Raw genomic sequence first — 20,271 nt, 5'->3', positions numbered from 1 at the left:
GTTTAGAAAGCTGCATGCAAACACATGAAAATAACTAGATGATATCTAATTTGGTTATGACTGTTCAGTGGTATTCAGCTGTGCTGTAGGAGCATCCATTTCAGCACAAAGGTGTAATGGCAAGCAGCTGGATTACATCCTCACCAACCAACAGGAAGAGGAATCAGGACCTTGCTGATAACTGAAGATGTGATTATTAATTTCTATGCCTTGGATGCTTAACTGATCTGCTCCACTCATTGGACTATTAAAGGAAAAGCTTGGATGGACTCCAACCATCACAGATCTGCAGAAACCTTCATAAAAACCTCAACGTCCTGTCTGTCATGGGCCTGGCCCTGTGCAGACAGTCTCACAGCCACATGGCCAAAGTGGTTCTAGTGGGCCTGGATGGGGCGGGGAAGTCCACCCTCCTCCACCACCTTCAGAGGGGCGAGCTGGCGCACACCACCCCCACCGTGGGCTTCAACGTGGGCTCGCTGGTGCTGGACTCTGGCCCAGAGCTCACCGTGTGGGACATAGGGGGCCAGAGGGGCATGCGAGCCCAGTGGGGAGACCACATGGAGGACTGCGATGCCCTGCTGTTCATGGTGGACGGGGAAGACCGGGGACGGATCGGGGAGGCCAGGGGGGCGTTGGGAAGAGTGCTGGGGGATGAGAGGGTGAGGGGGGTTCCCCTAATGGTGCTGGTTAATAAGATGGACCTCCCCGAGACGATGGGGCTCCAGGAAGTGATGGAAGGGCTGGGGCTGGAGCAGTGCTGGGACAGAGACTGGGAGGTGCAGGGGTGCAGCACTCGCAACGGGCTGGGGCTCCAAGAGGCCCTGGGCTCTCTGGCCACACTCATCAGACAGCGCTGAGGGGTAACTCAGACATAGCAGACACACACACAGGGATTTATGGAAAACTTCTGTAAATACATAGAACAATGGACAAGGCATGGGCTCTCATACACACACACACAGGTAAAGAATAGGCACACACACACAACAGGAGGACAAAAGGGAACCTGTGAAGCTTTTCATAAGCTAACTGTGCTCCCATCACTAACTAGCTCCATGCCTCAGAGAATGTATCAGGCCAGTAGGTTATTTGAGTATAGAAACAGTTGTGACTTTCTCTCTGAAGGAAACTATTCAATGGGTCTTGAGAATGATTTGCAGCGCAGATTGGAGTTAAATGGCTACTTTTATCAAAAGGACAAAACCCCAATGGGATCATCCACCTGTTTTTACACTCACTGTAACAATTACATGTATTATACATTAAACTAATCTCCCTATAGCAATGTCACGAGCGCCACTCATTTTGACCATTTCCAGAAGATGCAGTACCCTTCTACACCACAGGGTGGTCTCATTAGTTCAGCCATTTACATTACATTACATTTACGTCATTTAGCAGACGCTCTTATCCAGAGCGACTTACAGTTAGCACATACATTATTTTATCGAACCCACAACCCTGGCGTTGCAAACGCCATGCTCTACCAACTGAGCTACATCCCCTGCCGGCCATTCCCTCCCCTACCCTGGACGACGCTGGGCCAATTGTGCGCCGCCCCATGGGTCTCCCGGTCGCGGCCGGCTACGACAGCAGTCCGGCTGGTTATACAGTAGTTTCTCCCTGGAAGTTAAATCAATGAAGGTTACTACTACAGATTGAAGTGTTGACACTACCAGACTGAAGGGATTGGTGATATACAGTTACATTAAAATAACAAAACCTTTAGTCGTACATTCTGTAAAGCTGATGATTATTGACTGGTATTTTTAAGCGTTTAAGAGCAAATGCATCAGGTATATTTCTCCAGGTACCATGGACAGCAACTCTAAATCACAGACATGAGAGCATAGTCACTTTGTCCCTTCTTTCAGAATATCTCTCCCCATTTTTTCCCAGACAACATACCTTGATGTTAGTGTATCAATCAGAAAGCTTGCAGCAGTGAGGATCCAATGGATAACAGCAAGTTTATTTTGGTTAGGATCAGTAGTACAGAGACCATGTCCTGAGGATGAGATGAGAGGAAGTGATGTCATAATCATAATCCCCTGATTGATTAGCAGAATGTGGCGTTGATGGGTTTGTTTGTGGTGAGGTGCCTTCAGAAAGTATTCTCACCCCTTGGTATTTTCCACATTTTGTTGTGTTACAGCCTGAATATAAAATTGATTAAATTGGGATTTTGTGATACTGGCCTAGACACAATACCCCATAATGTCAAAGTGGAATTATGTTTAGACATTCTTACAAATTCATTAAAAATGAAAAGCTAAAATGTCAAGTCAATAAGTATTCAAACCCTTTGTCATGGCAAGCCTAAGTAAGTCCAGGAGTAAAAATGTGCTTAACAAGTCGCATAAGTTGCATGGACTCATTCTGTGTGCTATAATAGTGTTTAACATGATTTTTGAATGACTGCCCCATCTCTGTACCCCACACATACAGATAATTGTAAGGTACCTCAGTCGGGCAGTGAATTTCAAACACAGATTCAACCACAAATACCAGGGAGGTTTTCTAGTGCCTCGCAAAGAAGGGCACCTATTGGTAGATGGGTATAAAAAAAGAAGCAGAAATGTAATATCCCTTTGAGCATGAAGAAGTTATTAATTACACTTTGGATGGAGAATCAATACACCCAGTCACTACAAAGATACAGGCGCTCAGGGATTTCACCATTACGCCAATCGTGACATTTACACAGTTACACAGTTTAATGGCAGTGATAGGAGAAAACTAAGGATGGATCAACATTGTAGTTACTCCACAATACTGCCCTAAATGACAGTGAAAAGAAGGATGCTTGTACAGAATAAAAATATTCCAAAACATGCATCCTGTTTGCAATAAGGCACTAAAGTAAAACTGTGAGAAAGGGGCAAAGAAATCAACTTTATGTCCTGAATAAAAGCATAATGTTTGGGGCAAATCCAACACGTCACTGAGCATGGTGGTGGCTGCATCATATTATGGGTATGCTTGTCATCAGCAAGAACAGGGAGATTTTTGGGGGGGGGAATAAAAATGAAATGGAATAGAGCTAAGCACAGGCAAATTCCTAGAGGAAAACCTGGTTCCGTCTGCTTTACAACAGACACTGGGAGACTAATTCACCTTTCAGCAGGACAACAACCTAAAACACATGACCAAATCTACACTGGAGTAGCTTACCAAGACGACATTGAATGTTCCTGAGTGACCTACTTACAGTTTTGACTTAAATCAGCTTGAAAATCTATGGCAAGACTTGAAAATGGCTGTTTAGCAATGATCAACAACCAACTTGACAGAGCTTGAAGAATTTTAAAAAATATTGCATGGGCAAATATTGTGCAATCCAGGTGTGCAAAGCTCTTAGAGACTTACCCAGAAACACTCACAGCTATAATCACTGCCAAAGGTTTTTCTAAAAAGTGTAGCGACTCAGGTGGTTGAATACTTATCTAATGAAGATACACAATATGACCAAAAGTATGTGGACACCTGCTCGTCAAACATCTCATTCCAAAATCATGGGCATTAATATGTAGGCTTTCCACTAGGATGTTGGAACATTGCTGCAGGGACTTGCTTCCATTCAGCCACAAGAGCATTAGTGAGGTCGGGCGATTAGGCCTGGCTCGCAGTCTGCGTTCCAATTCATCCCAAAGGTGTTCAATGGGGTTGAGGTCAGGGCTCTGTACAGGCCAGTCAAGCTCTTACACACCGATCTTGACAAACCATTTCTGTATGGACCTCGCTTTGTGCAGTGGGGCATTGTCATGCTGAAACAGGAAAGGGCCTTTCCCAAACTGTTGACAAAGTTGGAAGCACAGAATCGTCTAGAATGTCTTTGTATGCTGTAGCTTTAAGATTCCCCTTCACTGGAACTAAGGGGCCTAGCCCGAACCATGAAAAACAGCCCCAGACCATTATTCCTCCTCCACCAAACTTTACAGTTGGCACTATGCATTGGGGCAGGTAGTGTTCTCCTGGCATCCGCCAACCTCAGATTTGTCCGTCGGACTGCCAGATGGTGAAGCGTGAATGATCACTCCAGAGAACGCGTTTCCACTGCTCCGGAGTCCAAAGACAGCGAGCTTTATACCACTCCAGCCGATGCTTGGCATTGCGCATGGTGATCTTAGGCTTGTGTATGGCTGTTCGGCCATGGAAACTTATTTCATGAAGCTCACGATGAACAGTTCTTGTGCCGACGTTGCTTCCAGAGGCAGTTTGGAACTCGGTAGTGAGTGTTGCAACCGAGGACAGACATTTTTACGCGCTATGCACTTCAGCATTCGGTGGTCCCATTCAGTGAGTTTGTGTGGCCTACCACTTCGCGGCTGAGCCATTGATGCTCCTAGACGTTTCCACTTCATAATAACAGCACTTATAGTTGACAGGGGCAGCTCTAGCAGGGCAGAAATTTGACTAACTTGTTGGAAAGGTGGCATCCTATGACTGTGCCACGTTGAAAGTCACTGAGCTCTTCAGTAAGGACATTCTACTGCCAATGTTTGTCTATGGAGATTGCATGGCGGTGTGCTCGATTTTATACACCCGTCAGCAACGGGTGTGTCTGAAATAGCCGAATACACTAATTTGAAGGGGTGTCCACATACTTTTGTATGTATAGTGTATTTGTGTTATATTTTCGGATGCCAAGCAGTTGCCATTCCAAGCAGCAAATCTACACTGGAGTTGCTTACCAAGAAGACAGTGAATGTTCCTGAGTGGCTGAGTTACAGTTTTGACTTACATCTACCTGAAAATGTTTGTCATCTAGCAATGATCACCAAACAATTTGACAGAGAATGAAGAATTTTGAAAATAATAAAATGGGGAAATGTTGCACTATCCAGGTGTGCAAAGCTCTTAGAGACTTACCCAGAAAGACTCACAGCTGTAAATCGCTGCCACAGGTGATTCTAACATGTATTGACTCAGGGGTGTGAATACTTCTGTAAATTAGACTTCTGTATTTCCTTTTCAATAACTTTGCTAAAATTTCAAAAAACATGACTCACTTGGTCATTACGGGTTAGTGTGTGTAGATGGGTGATAAAAAATATATCTATTTAATCCATTTTGAAACATTTTTACATTTACGTCATTTAGCAGACACCCTTATCCAGAGCGACTTACAGTTAGTGAGTGCATACTTTATTTTTATTTTTTTCATACTGGTCCCCCGTGGGAATTGAAACCCACAACCCTGGCGTTGCAAGCGCCATGCTCTACCAACCGAGCTACACAACGGGTATGAATACTTTCTGAAGACAATGTTGGTATAGGTGGAAGGAGGTGTGATATGTCATAATGGGTTACAATCCTCAGACAACAAAATAGAACAATCGCTCTCTACAGCAGAGAGCAGCGTTGACTACTCGTAGCACACTCCAGCAACATGGGAGACACCACACAAACGTCTCCCGTTTCAGATGCTCCAACAGCTTCTAGCTTTTTGGTGCTTTTTTCATTAGTACATTTGTCTTTTCTAAAGGAAAAAAAATGTAGTTAAGTATAAATTAAAAACAAAAAAGGCACAATGAATTTCAACTCGCTCTCGTCTTTAATATGCACAAGAGTTGAAAGCATCAGCGAGCCACCTTAAAGAGAATAATTCCATCTAAAATGTAGAAAAGATAAACAAATGAGGCCAAAACGCTGTCATTTCTTTCTCTTTTTTAAAACAACTTTTCTCCAGCAAGTAAAAATCTTGCAACAAACATAAGCTTGTATCGTTTTCTGATACAAGCCAAATAAATTGTAATTCTTTAAAGCGAGCCAAAGAAATTGTAATTCTTTAAAGCAAGCCAAAGAAATTGTAATTCTTTAAAGCAAGCCAAAGAAATTGTAATTCTTTAAAGCAAGCCAAAGAAATTGTAATTCTTTAAAGTGGCTCGGTCTGTCTAGGGGGATAGTTCATGACACCCTCTAAGGTTTGGTTCATCAGTAATAAACAACTAGTTCCAAAACAAGCCTGGGCTGCTTTTAACACCCCCCTATTCCAAACCCACTCCTCCACCCCACACTCCCCACTGTCAATCAGTAGTTAGCAGCCTAATGGCCTGTTCAAACATACTGCTGCAAAGAGTATCATGCCTTGTGGTAGCAGAGTAGCCAATGTCTTGTACACTACCTATCAAAAGTTTTAGAACACCAACTCATTCAAGGGTTTTTCTTTATTTTTACTATTTTCTACATTGTAGAATAATAGTGAAGACATCAAAACTATGAAATAACACATATGGAATCATGTAGTAACCAAAACAAATGTTAAAACGAATCAAAATATATTTTATATCTTTGAGATTCTTCAAATAGCCACCCTTTGCCTTGATGACAGCTTTGCACTCTTGGCATTCTCTCAACCAGCTTCATGAGGTAGTCACCTGGAATGCATTTCAATTAACAGGTGTGCCTTCTTAAAAGTTAATTTGTGGAATTTCTTTCCTTCTTAATGCGTTTGAGACAATCAGTTGTGTTGTGACAAGGTGGGGGGGGGGGGGGGGGGAACGTTTCTTCACGTGCAGTCGCAAAAACCATCAAGCGCTATGATGAAACTGGCTCTCATGAGGACCACCACAGGAATAGAAGACCCAGAGTTACCTCTGCTGCAGAGGATAAGTTCATTAGAGTTACCAGCCTCAGAAATTGCAGCCCAAATAAATGCTTCAGAGTTCAAGTAACAGACACATCTCAACATCTACTTTTCAGAGGAGACTGTGAATCAGGCCTTCATGGTCGAATTGCTGCAATGAAACCACTACTAAAGGACACCAATAAGAAGAAGAAACTTGCTTGGGCCAAGAAACACGAGCAATGGACATTAGACCGGTGGAAATTTGTCCTTTGGTCTGGAGTCCAAATTGGAGATCTTTGGTTCCAACCGCCGTGTCTTTGTGAGACGCGGTGTGGGTGAACGGATGATCTCCGCATGTGTATTTCCCACCGTAAAGCATGGAGGAGGTGGTGTTATGGTGTGGGGGTGCTTTGCTGGTGACACTGTCTATGATTTATTTAGAATTCAAGGCACACTTAACCAGCATGACTACCACAGCATTCTGCAGCGATACGCCATCCCATCTGGTTTGGCCTTAGTGGGACTATCATATGTTTTTCAACAGGACAATGACCCAACACACCTCCAGGCTGTGTAAGGGTTATTTTACCAAGAAGGAGAGTGATGAAGTGCAGATGACTACCTCATGAAGCTGGTTGAGAGAATGCCAAGAGTGTGCAAAGCTGTCATCAAGGCAAAGGGTGGCTATTTGAAGAATCTCAAATATAAAATATATTTTGATTTGTTTAACACTTTTTAGGTTACTGCATGATTCCATATGTGTAATTTCATCATTTTGATGTCTTCACTATTATTCTACAACGTAGAAAATAGTAAAAATAAAGAAAAACCCTTGAATGAGTAGGTGTTCTAAAACTTTGGACCGGTAGTGTACCTCTACAGTAGTGACCGGACAACTGGACCTACTTTTCGTGGGCGAGACCTCACACCACCTAGGTCCTGGAGACCAACTGGGACCGGCTCTGGGACGGTACAATGACACAGTCGGTCCCTACAGATAGACAAGACTGTTCTCAGATTCATCAGCATGTCATCACAATACATTATGAAAATCTAAAATGAAAAATGTCAACGGAACAACCTCCCCATCCGTCTTTGACAATAAGTAGCCAATGTTATCGTTCTGTAGAGTGAGTCAGTTTCAACAATGACTGTTCAGCTGCACCAGCTTTGTACAGGCATTATGGAAATATATACTTATACATTCTCAAGAGACGAGTTTAAGAGATGCACATTATTCAGGATGCTTATGACCTCTTCATTAAAAAGAATAAAAAATAAAGTGTAAAGTTCTGTATAGGTCAGAGGTCGTGTTCTATCCTCTGTTAGTCCAGTCTTCTTTCCGCAGGAAGAGAGAAAAAAATAAATACTCAGACGTGTGCATGAGGCTGAAGAAAATATAAAAGTAAAAATGGCAAACCTGGAAGCTCCACATCCTGGACCCATAGAGATGGATAGAGGAATCATCTTTGTATCTGTGCCATTATATAGTGTCTGTGACAGCATGGGCAGCGGCATTGAGGCAATCTCCATTTTAAAGTAGTCAATTTTATTTTTCACGATTGGCTGAACCCTCCTGATGACCCGGTTGGACATTACTCCAACAAGTTGGAAGTCCCACAGTTGACTACATTAAAATGGTGGAAGCCCTCAATGGCGCTGCCCATGCTAAAATGAGCTTTTGGGCCCTATAGTCCTCGATCATTCTCTATGGTTTTCCTCCAACCTCAGGTTGCCAGATCTGAAAAAAATGAAGCTTTTTTATTTTGCTCTCCCCTGAATTAGAGCAAAATTGCTAAACAATTATATACTTCTATGAACCAGTTTTGCAGCATTATATATATATATATATATATATATATATTTTTTTTTTTTTATAAAATTACCTTTCATTTAATAAATAAAAATCCATAACTCCACATCATGATTAAAGAGAAGTCTCAAAAATAACAAAAAGTGACTCAAAATGTCTGTCAGTCAGTCTGCCTAAAATGCTCTTCCTGCCTAAATCCCGCCCCTTCCTGTCCTAGGACTTTGGGGAGGGGGGCAGGGTCCATGCCTGTTCATGGCTTCGCTCTGGGGTTAACATCTTTAATTGGGGGCACTCGGCCATCGAGAGAGAGCGATAGCAAGAGAGTGCGAGTGTCCACGACCAGGGGACAATCCGGGGGTGATGCACAAAAATAAACCGCAAATAAACAGCAGTATCCTTTCCCCATCTGTGATGATGTTTTCTAAAACAAGTATGCACAGAAATGATTTCCAAGTGTCTTCAACTGTGTGTTTTTGTGCGTGTGTGTAGATGGTGACATTTGGCAATTCAAAAATATTGCCCCAAAAGGCTTTTTCTTCCTTCCTTGTGATTTCACATGACATTTCAAAGCATTGGCTAAGACTGCCTGAGATCCTCCCCTCGCGGGTGGCCAGATTGTACTGGTGCTGGATGAATGAGCTGGACCCATTTGTATTGGGTTGCCAGGTTGTGGTGGAAGGTGGTCGTTTTCAGTAACCCTTCAGTGCAGAGGTGGAGTATTGTGGTGGTGGTGATGGTTGGTGAATCCTTCCATCGCAAGGTGGGTGGCCATGTTGGAGTAATAGTGATGGTAGGTGGGTTCAATCCTTCTATAGCAGGTTGCCAGATAGGAGGATAGATAGATGGATGAATGTCTGGGGTGGGTTAGACTGTACAAGTGAAGCCGGATGGACCGGCTCCTAGAACTTGAACTCCTTTGTCTGCAGGCTGGAGGCGGCGTCAAAGTTGAAGGTCCCTCCTTGGGTGGCTTCAGGAATCAAACTGGGATCCTCATCAATCTGAGAGGGAGAGAGAAAGAAGACGAAGGGTCAGTGTTTGTCAGCCAGTAAAAGACGATAAATAACATTTATGCCGGCCAATTGTCCAGGAGAAGAAGAAAAATCCCATTGCAAAATAATGCTTTTTAGCCTATTCATTGATGGAAATACTATTCTTATGTAAATACATTTCACCGGTCATGCTTAAAAATCTATAGGCTCATTTGCATAATTTAGTGGGACTAAATTGGCACGTGTGTATTTGTGTTAGTCGTTATGTGTCTTAATATTTATCACACAGCATACAGAGCCTAGTTTGAGCGGGAAGTCTGTCTGACAGCTCGAGAGCTGCTGCTACAGCTCCTCAAACAGCTTGTGATGGAAAATGTTGTGTTGGTGCTCTTCTATTTAACAATTTATGTGTTCATGCAACTGACTCATTGAACAAATCCTCACTATCAGTATCTGTAATTATGCAGTACGGCCACACCCTTGTTTAGAGGATGAAAGATCTCAGTTTCAAGGTCTCAGCTTAGAGAGAAGAAGCCTCGTGAGGTATTGATTGGTCTGTCATGAAGCAAACGTTAATTAGGAATTAATTAGGAATGAATAAGCTAAATCATGCAAATATAACTTGTCTGTATATAAGAGCTCTAACGGGACTGCCCCGGAGGAGCTCCTAATCGACATGTGTACTTGGTGCAATGAGTTGGTTGGAAACTCTCCAGTTAACTTTTAATAAAACTATGATTCATTTAAATTTGACTTCGTGTCCCTGGTGAAGAATTTCCACAACAAGCTCATTCAAGTCCAATCATTGCCCAACAATTCTAAATGCACTCACATGTTAAACTGTTTTGATGGCCACAATTAAAAATAGCTAGTATTTTTATACTGAACAAAAATAAATTCAACATGTAAAGTGTTGGTTCCATGTTTCATGAGCTGAAATAAAATATCCCAGAAATGTTCCATATGCACAAAAAGCTTATTTATCTCAAATTGTGCACACATTTGTTTACATCCCTGTTAGTGAACATTTCTCTTTTGCCAAGATAATCCATCCACCTGACAGGTGTGGCATATCAAGAAGCATGATCATTACACAGGTGCACTTTGTGCTGGGGACAATAAAAGGCCACTTGAAATGTGCAGTTGTCACAACGCCACAGAGGGAGCGTGCAATTGGCATGTCCACCAGAGCTGTTGCCAAATAACTTAATGTTAATTTCTCTACCATAAGCCAACATCATTTTAGAAAATGTGGCATTACGTCCAACCGGCCTCACAACCGCAGACCACGTGTGGGCAAGCGGTTTGCTGATGTCAGCGTTGTGAACAGAGTGCCCCATGGTGGCGATGGGGTTAGGGCTGGCATAAGCTACGGACAACAAATACAATTGCATTTTATCGATGGCAATTTGAATGCACAGAGATACCGTGACGAGATCCTGAGGCCCATTGTCGTGCCACTCATCTGCTGCCACCACGTTTCAGCATGATAATGCACGGCCCCACGTCGCAAGGATCTGTACACAATTCCAGAAGCTGGCAACGGTAGGCAGGCTTCAGCGCATCACATCACTTTGCAGTGAGCTGGGGACAGTATGCATTTTGAAAACATATCCTTAAAAAAGATGCACTACGCAGAAATCGCTCCGCCATTTCCTGGTTGCTAAAATTCAAATAGCCTTCCTAACTTCAGTTTATGTCACAAAGCAAGCAAGTATAGTGTAGAGAATCATTGTACCATTTAAAACTGCTGTGAAATGCACTATATACACACAAAAGTAAGTGGACACAAATGAGTGGATTCGGCTATTTCAGCTACACCCATTGCTGACACAACGGGACCACTGAGTGCTGAAGTGCGTAAAAATGTCTGTCCTCAGTTTCAACACTCACTACCGAGGTCCAAACTGCATCTGGAAGCAACTTCAGCACAATAACTGTTCGTCGGGAGCTTCATGAAATGGGTTTCCATTGCCAAGAAGCCGCACACACAAGCATAAGATCACCATGCACAATGCCAAGCGTTGGCTGGAGTGCTGCAAAGCTTGCCGCCATTGGACTCTGGAGCAGTGGGAACGCGTTCAATGGAGTGATGAATCGCGCTTCATCATCTGGCAGTCTGATGGACAAATCTGGGTTTGGCGGATGCCAGGAGAACGCTACCTGCCCGAATGCATAGCGCTAACTGTACACTTTGGTGGAGGAGGAATAATGGTCTGGGGCTGTTTTTCATGGTTCAGGCAAGGCCCCTTAGTTCCAGTGAAGGGAAATCTTAATGCTACATTATACAATTACATTCTAGACGATTCTGTGCTTCCAACTTTGTGGCAACAGTTTGGGGAAGGCCCTTTCCTGTTTCAGCATGACAATGACCCCGTGCACAAAGTGAGGTCCATACAGAAATGGCATCTACAGTGGGGGAAAAAAGTATTTAGTCAGCCACCAATTGTGCAAGTTCTCCCACTTAAAAAGATGAGGCCTGTAATTTTCATCATAGGTACATGTCAACTATGACAGACAAAATGAGAAAAAAAATCCAGAAAATCACATTGTAGGATTTTTTATGAATTTATTTGCAAATTATGGTGGAAAATAAGTATTTGGTCAATAACAAAAGTTTCTCAATACTTTGTTATATACCCTTTGTTGGCAATGACACAGGTGAAACGTTTTCTGTAAGTCTTCACAAGGTTTTCACACACTGTTGCTGGTATTTTGGCCCATTCCTCCATGCAGATCTCCTCTAGAGCAGTGATGTTTTGGGGCTGTCGCTGGGCAACACGGACTTTCAACTCCCTCCAAAGATTTTCTATGGGGTTGAGATCTGGAGACTGGCTAGGCCACTCCAGGACCTTGAAATGCTTCTTACGAAGCCACTCCTTCGTTGTCCGGGCGGTGTGTTTGGGATCATTGTCATGCTGAAAGACCCAGCCACGTTTCATCTTCAATTCCCTTGCTGATGGAAGGAGGTTTTCACTCAAAATCTCACGATACATGGCCCCATTCATTCTTTCCTTTACACGGATCAGTCGTCCTGGTCCCTTTGCAGAAAAACAGCCCCAAAGCATGATGTTTCCACCCCCATGCTTCACAGTAGGTATGGTGTTCTTTGGATGCAACTCAGCATTCTTTGTCCTCCAAACACGACGAGTTGAGTTTTTACCAAAAAGTTATATTTTGGTTTCATCTGACCATATGACATTCTCCCAATCCTCTTCTGGATCATCATCCAAATGCACTCTAGCAAACTTCAGACGGGCCTGGACATGTACTGGCTTAAGCAGGGGGACACGTCTAGCACTGCAGGATTTGAGTCCCTGGCGGCGTAGTGTGTTACTGATGGTAGGCTTTGTTACTTTGGTCCCAGCTCTCTGCAGGTCATTCACTAGGTCCCCCGTGTGGTTCTGGGATTTTTGCTCACCGTTCTTGTGATCATTTTGACCCCACGGGTGAGATCTTGCGTGGAGCCCCAGATCGAGGGAGATTATCAGTGGTCTTGTATGTCTTCCATTTCCTAATAATTGCTCCCACAGTTGATTTCTTCAAACCAAGCTGCTTACCTATTGCAGATTCAGTCTTCCCAGCCTGGTGCAGGTCTACAATTTTGTTTCTGGTATCCTTTGACAGCTCTTTGGTCTTGGCCATAGTGGAGTTTGGAGTGTGACTGTTTGAGGTTGTGGACAGGTGTCTTTTATACTGATAACAAGTTCAAACAGGTGCCATTAATACAGGTAACGAGTGGAGGACAGAGGAGCCTCAAAGAAGAAGTTACAGGTCTGTGAGAGTCAGAAATCTTGCTTGTTTGTAGGAGACCAAATACTTATTTTCCACCATAATTTGCAAATAAATTCATTAAAAATCCTACAATGTGATTTTCTGGATTTTTTCTCTCAATTTGTCTGTCATAGTTGACGTGTACCTATGATGAAAATTACAGGCCTCTCTCATCTTTTTAAGTGGGAGAACTTGCACAATTGGTGGATGACTAAATACTTTCCCCCCCCCCCACTGTAGGTCGGTGTGGAAGAACTTGACTTTTCACTGGCCTGCACAGAGCCCTGACCTCGACCCCATCTAACACCTTTGGGATGAATTGGAACGCCGACCGCGAGCCATTCCTAATTGGCCAACATCATTGCCCGACCTCACGAATGCTCGTGGCTGAATGGAAGCAAGTCCCCGCAGCAATGTTCCAACATCTAGTGGAACGCCTTCCCAGAAGAGTGAAGGCTGTTATAGCAGCAAAGGGGGGGACGAACTTCAAATTAACGCCCATGATTTTGGAATGAGATGTTTGACGAGCAGGTGTCCACATACTTTTGGTAATGTAGTGCATCTTATCCATAACCAAAAATATTGTATTTTCAGCTGTTTGAAGCTGGTGTACAAAACCGAAAGTAAAAATCGCAAAAATGAAACTTAAAGAACAGGAAGCATAGAAATAGTACACATAGAACAGATCTGCTTTTTAGACTTTCTTCAATGAGAATGACAGATCTATAACTCACGTTTCTATGTGAATTTGGTCAGGTCGCCCAAAAAGTTACATATTGCAGCTTTAATTGTTTGAAACCAGAACCTTTTACTACATATTATGAAGCACCTTGCTTCAAAGTAGCCTAGCCAAAATCCGACCATATCCGTGGAGGCAATTATTTTAAAAATACTTCAATTTGCCACTGAAACCAGTAGGCTAGCCTATTTCACTGATGTTCTTTTGGTTTTCAAATCAACTTTCTTTCATTGTCCAGTAGGCAATGGCCAATGTCACAATCCTAGTCATCTCTGTGACATGAAACTGCTCACAAGTGCGGTGCACTTTTGACAACGGTGTTTTACCGCTAATTGCATTGTGAAAGAAACATTTGTGTATAGTCTACTGCCTTGTGCACATTGCTATAATAATGTGAAGAAATAGTTTATCAACATTTTAAGCTAAGTGTTCTCATCTGTCGCATCAGCCTTATTGCTTTTTAAGTTTTTTTTATTGGATTTTATGTAGCCTAGGCCTACTGGTTGGATGAATTTGGGATCTATCTTCCCACAACTGTCACAGTGTTTTGAAAAGGCTATTTATTTCTCGTAGAGAACAAGCTGACCAATAGATTAGGTCAACTTTTCTACTGGCTGAGGAAAAGTAAAATGTGGACAGTTATTCTAACATTTTCAAAGTGCACATCGGAATTCGGTAAGGACGCACGCCGTTGCATCCTCGAGTTGCATGTTCTGTTAAGATTAATTACCTTAATCTAAATGTGATTTGTCAATCTGAGCACCGTGGGTGGACGCCCTAATCAGGTTACGCACCCAATGCATATGGGTCGGGTTAATGAAAATGCTTCAGGTCAAATGTCTGGCGCCACATTTTCCTAAAGGAAACCCTGGACTGTGTGTGATTTCTAACTCACATCGTCGCCTGAGAAGTACTGGTCAATAATCTCGAAGGCTAGTTTGTAGATGTCCTCATTCTCATGTTGCTGCAGATTCTCAATCTTCTCCAGACCTGAGCAGATCAGAGGGAGGAACAGTCAGAAAGCATCAATTCACTTCAGACACACAGTACCTCCTCTACCCATCATGAGAATATGCAGGCACACACACCTCCACACTCCTCTATGATCTCAGTGACGGTGCTGGCCTCGTCCCCGGCCATGATGAGGACGTTCTTGAGGCCGTCTAGGAGCACCTGGACCACCTGGGAGTCCTTCACTGACAGCAGGCTGCAGAACGGAGGGACCACATTCTGCTGCACCAGGTACTCCACCTACACACAGAAAAGACAGCAGTAAGCATTTCTGACAAATAACTGCTGACACTTATGATTGTGTAAGCAGGTTCAGTCACTGGCATTAGACTAGTTAATAAACTCACTAGTATGAATGCTCCAGCTCTAGAGGCCCTGGCATGGCAGTGCAGCCCCGTACCGGTCCATGTCTAAGTCAGTAGTCTCTCCTATGGCTGATAGAGGTTGCAGTGTGTGTGTGTGTGTGTGTGTGTGTAAGACTCACCTGGTCTTTCCTGCCACTGATGGTGAGGTTGCTGATGGCCCATGCTGCCTCCTTCTGAGTCCCAAAGTCCCCCTGCAGACACACAGGCTGTCAGCACTACGTAACATATCACTACACAGCAATGACAGGAATATAATCTCTCTCAGGCTCACACAGACACCAGCCATGTACGTACGGCGGAGCCAGGCCCACCCAATCAGATATATCCTTTATTATCTCTACTTGTCAGTGTTCCAAACGGGCAGAGGTGGGTAGTAACACGCTAAAAGTAATGAGTTATATGTACTTAAGTACATTTTTGCTTGTAGAGGCACAACCGAGGGGGAGGAGAAATGGCCAGCCAGTCAAGAAAAGGTCATTCAAAGTGGAGAGGAGAGGTTTGGAAGAGGACGACGGAGGGTAAATCCTACCTTGGCAAGAAAAAGATGATTGAATTGACTACGGCAATTCATATCTGCACTGGTTGATTATTTATTATTTACAGTTGAAGTCAGAAGTTTACATACACCTTAGCCAAATATATTTCAACTCAGTTCTTCACAATTCCTGACATTTAATCCTAGTAAAAATCCCCTGTCTTAGGTCAGTTAGGATCACCACTTTATTTTAAAGAATGTGAAATGTCAGAATAATAGTAGGGAGAATAATTTATTTCAGCTTTTATTTATTTAATCACATTCCCAAATGGGTCAGAAGTTTACATACACTCAATTAGTATTTGGTAGCATTGCCTTTAAAATTGTTTAACTTGGGTCAAACGTTTGGGGTAGCCTTCCACAAGCTTCCCACAATAAGTTGGGTGAATTTTGGCCCCTTCCTCCTGACAGAGCTGGTGTAACTGAGTCAGGTTTGTAGGCCTCCTTGCTCGCACACGCTTTTTCAGTTCAGCCCACAAATTTTCTATAGGATTGAGGTCAGGGCTTTGTGATGGCCACTCCAATACCTTGGCTTTGTTGTCCTTAAGCAATTTTGCCACAACTTTGGAAGTATGCTTGGGGACCAAGCTTTAACTTCCTGACTGATGTCTTGATCCACATCATTTTCCTTCCTTATGATGCCATCTATTTTGTGAAGTGCATGATGCTGCCACCTCCGTGCTTCACGGTTGGGATGGTGTTCTTCGGCTTGCAAGCATCCCCTTTTTCCTCCAAACATAACAATGGTCATTATGGCCAAACAGTTCTATTTTTGTTTCATCAGACCAGAGGACATTTCTCCAAAAAGTACGATCTTTGTTCTCATGTGCAGTTGCAAACCGTAGTCTGGCTTTTTTATGGCGGTTTTGGAGCAATTGCTTCATCCTTGCTGAGCGGCCATTCAAGTTGTCGATATAGGACTCGTTTTTACTGTGGATATACAGTTGAAGTCGGAAGTTTAAATACACTTAGGTTGGAGTCATTAAAACTCATTTTTCAACCACTCCACAAATGTCTTGTTAACAAACTATAGTTTTGGCAAGTCGGTTAGGACATCTACTTTGTGCATGACAAGTAATTTTTCCAACAATTGTTTACAGACAGATTATTTCACTATATCAACATTCCAGTGGGTCAGAAGTTTACATACACCAAGTTGACTGTGCCTTTAAACAGCTTGGAAAATTCCAGAAAATGATGTCATGGCTTTAGAAGCTTCTGATAGGATAATTGACATTGTTTGAGTCAATTGGAGGTGTACCTGTGGATGAATTTCAAGGCCTACCTTCAAACTCAGTGCCTCCTTGCTTGACATAGGAAAATCAAAAGAAAATCAGCCAAGACCTCAGAAAAAGAATTGTAGACCTCCACAAGTCTGGTTCATCCTTGGGAGCAATTTCCAAATGCCTGAAGGTACCACGTTCATCTGTACAAACAATAGTACGCAAGTATAAACACCATGGGACCACGCAGCCATCATACCGCTCAGGAAGGAGACGCGTTCTGTCTCCTAGAGATTAACGTACTTTGGTGCGAAAAGTGCAAATCAATCACAGAACAACAGCAAAGGACCTTGTGAAGATGCTGGAGGAAACAGGTACAAAAGTATCTATATCCACAGTAAAACAAGTCCTATTTTCACATTTACATTTTAGTCATTTAGCAGACGCTCTTATCCGGAGCGACTTACAATTCGTGAGTGCATACATTTTTCATACTGGCCTCCCGTGGGAAACGACGCCACAACCCTTGCGTTGCAAACGCCATGCTCTACCAACTGAGCTACAGGAGGGCCAACCTGAAAGGCCGCTCATCAAGGAAGAAGCCACTGCTCCAAAACCGCCATAAAAAAGCCAGACTATTGTTTGCAACTGCACATGGGGCCAAAGATCTTACTTTTTGGAGAAATGTCCTCTGGTCTGATGAAACACAAATAGATTTGTTTGGCCATAATGACCATTGTTATGTTTGGAGGAAAAGATCACCATCCCAACCGTGAAGCACGGGGGTGGCAGCATCATGCTGTGGGGGTGCTTTGCTGCAGAAGGGACTGGTGCACTTCACAAAATAGATGGCATCATGAGGAAGGAAAATTATGTGGATATATTGAAGCAACATCAAGACATCTGTCAGGAAGTTAAAGCTTGGTCGCAAATGGGTCTTCCAAATGGACAGTGACCCCAAGCATACTTCCAAAGTTGTGGCAAAATGGCTTAAGGACAACAAAGTCAAGGTATTGGAGTGGCCATCACAAAACCCTGACCTCAATCCTATAGAAAATGTGTGGGCAGAACTGAAAAGGCGTGTGCGAGCAAGGAGGCCTACAAACCTGACTCAGTTACACCAGCTCTGTCAGGAGGTATGGGCCAAAATTCACCCAACTTATTGTGAGAAGCTTGTGGAAGGCTACTCAAAACATTTGACCCAAGTTAAACAATTTAAAGGCAATGCTACCAAATACTAATTGAGTGTATGTAAACTTCTGACCCACTGGGAATGTGATGAAAGAAATAAAAGCTGAAATAAATCACTACTATTATTCTGACATTTCACATTCTTAAAGTGGTGATCCTAACTGACCTAAAACAGAGCATTTTTACTAGGATTAAATGTCAAGAATTGTGAAAAACTGAGTATAAATGTATTTTTGCTAAGGTGTATGTAAACTTCCGACTTCAACTGTAGATACTTTTGTACCTGTTTCCTCCAGCATCTTCACAAGGTCCTTTGCTGTTGTTCTGGGATTGATATGCACTTTTCGCACCAAAGTACGTTAATCTCTAGGAGACAGAACGCGTATCCTTCCTGAGCGGTATGACGGCTGCGTGGTCCCGTGGTGTTTATACTTGCGTACTATTGTTTGTACAGATGAACGTGGTACCTTCAGGCGTTTGGAAATAACTCCCAAGGATTAACCAGACTTGTGGAGGTCTACAATGTTTATTCTGAGGTCATGGCTGATTTCTTTTGATTTTCCCATTATGTCAAGCAAAGAGGCACTGAGTTTGAAGGTAGGCCTTGAAATACATCCACAGGTACACCTCCAATTGACTCAAATTATGTCAATTAGTCTATCAGAAGCTTCTAAAGCCATGACATCATTTTCTGGAATTTTCCAAGCTGTTTAAACTGTACAGTCTACGGATTTTGTTTGAGACAGAACTAGTCTGTTGGTAACATCGCTAATAGACCAGACGCTAACTAGAGGCAAGAGACAGAACTACTGTTTGGTAACATCGCTAATAGACCAGACACTAACTAAAGTCTATTAATCTAAAGTGGAAGTTGGGAGAGTTATATTTGAGTGTTTCAGTGAAACGTGAGGGAGGCCCCGCTCTCTCGCTTTCCCAGATGCTTAGTTAATTTCATTCCAATCTCCTTTGCATTATTGTAGCCTTTTCTGTAGCCTGTCAACTATGTGTCTGTCTATCCCTGTTCTCTTCTCTCCGCAAAGGCCATACAAACGCTTCACACGGCGTGGCTGCGGCCACTAATCTGGTGGTCCCTGCACGCACGACCCACGTGGCGTTCCAGGTCTCCGGTAGCCTGTGGAACTGCTGTTCTGCGGCCAACAAGGCAGAGTTCATCTTAGCCTATGCCACCCTCCAGTCCCTCGACTTCTTGGCGCTGACGGAAATATGGATTACCACAGAAAACACTACTACTCCTACTGCTCTTTCCTCGTCTGATCATGTGTTCTCGCATACCCCGAGAGCATCTGGTCAGCGCGGCGGTGGCACAGGAATCCTCATCCCTCCCAAGTGGACATTCTCTCTTTTTCCCCTGACCCATCTGTCGATCTCCTCATTTGAATTCCATGCTGTCACAGTCACTAGCCCATTCAAGCTTAACATCCTTGTCATTTATCGCCCTCCAGGTTCCCTTGGAGAGTTCATCAATGAGCTTGACACCTTGATAAGTTCCTTTCCTGAGGATGGCTCACCCCTCACAGTTCTGGGTGACTTCAACCTCCCTACGTCTACCTTTGACTCATTTCTCTCTGCCTCCTTCTTTCCACTCCTCTCCTCTTTTGACCTCACCCTCTCACCGTCCCCCCCTACTCACAAGGCAGGCAATACGCTTGACCTCATCTTTACTAGATGCTGTTCTTCTACTAATCTCACTGCAACTCCCCTCCATGTCTCCGACCACTACTTTGTATCCTTTTCTCTCTCGCTCTCCTCCAACACTACTCACTCTGCCCCTACTCAGATGGTAATGCGCCGTCGCAACCTTCGCTCTCTCTCCCGCTACTCTCTCCTCTTCCATCCCATCATCTCTTCCCTCTGCTCAATTCTTCTCCCTCCAATCTCCTGATTCTGCCTCCTCTCCTCCCTTTCTGCATCCTGTGACTCTCTATGTCCCCTATCCTCCCGGCTGGCTCGGTCCTCCCCTCCTGCTCCGTGGTTTGACGACTCATTGCGAACTCACGGAACAGGGCTCCGGGCAGCCGAGCGGAAATGGAGGAAAA

General features: G+C 43.5%; 1 protein-coding gene and 1 pseudogene across 2 annotated transcripts in view; one reads left to right on the top strand and one right to left on the bottom strand.

Annotated features, from left to right (window-relative positions):
• Positions 1 to 264: 264 nt before the first annotated feature.
• LOC311143591 (ADP-ribosylation factor-like protein 11) lies at positions 265 to 860 on the top strand (annotated as a pseudogene). Its single transcript has one exon. The product of its transcript is annotated as an ADP-ribosylation factor-like protein 11 (transcript).
• Positions 861 to 8,450: 7,590 nt separating this feature from the next.
• The window catches only part of LOC311144048 (importin subunit alpha-4-like), a 32,805-nt gene continuing 20,984 nt past the window's right edge, over positions 8,451 to 20,271 (bottom strand). The window contains exons 14-17 of the mRNA XM_084179984.1: positions 15,385 to 15,456; positions 14,978 to 15,140; positions 14,785 to 14,879; positions 8,451 to 9,385 (exon numbers count right to left, since the gene is read on the bottom strand). Coding sequence (XP_084036110.1) covers positions 9,287 to 9,385; positions 14,785 to 14,879; positions 14,978 to 15,140; positions 15,385 to 15,456 — 429 coding nt within the window. The 3' untranslated portion in view covers positions 8,451 to 9,286. The remainder of the gene's footprint in view (positions 9,386 to 14,784; positions 14,880 to 14,977; positions 15,141 to 15,384; positions 15,457 to 20,271) is intronic.

The sequence above is a fragment of the Coregonus lavaretus genome (genome assembly GCF_964263955.1).
Source record: "Coregonus lavaretus genome assembly, chromosome: 16".
In the NCBI taxonomy this organism is placed as follows: Eukaryota; Metazoa; Chordata; class Actinopteri; order Salmoniformes; family Salmonidae; genus Coregonus; species Coregonus lavaretus.
The sequence above is the reverse complement of the archived record's forward strand: the minus strand, read 5'-3'. Positions and strand labels throughout refer to the sequence as shown.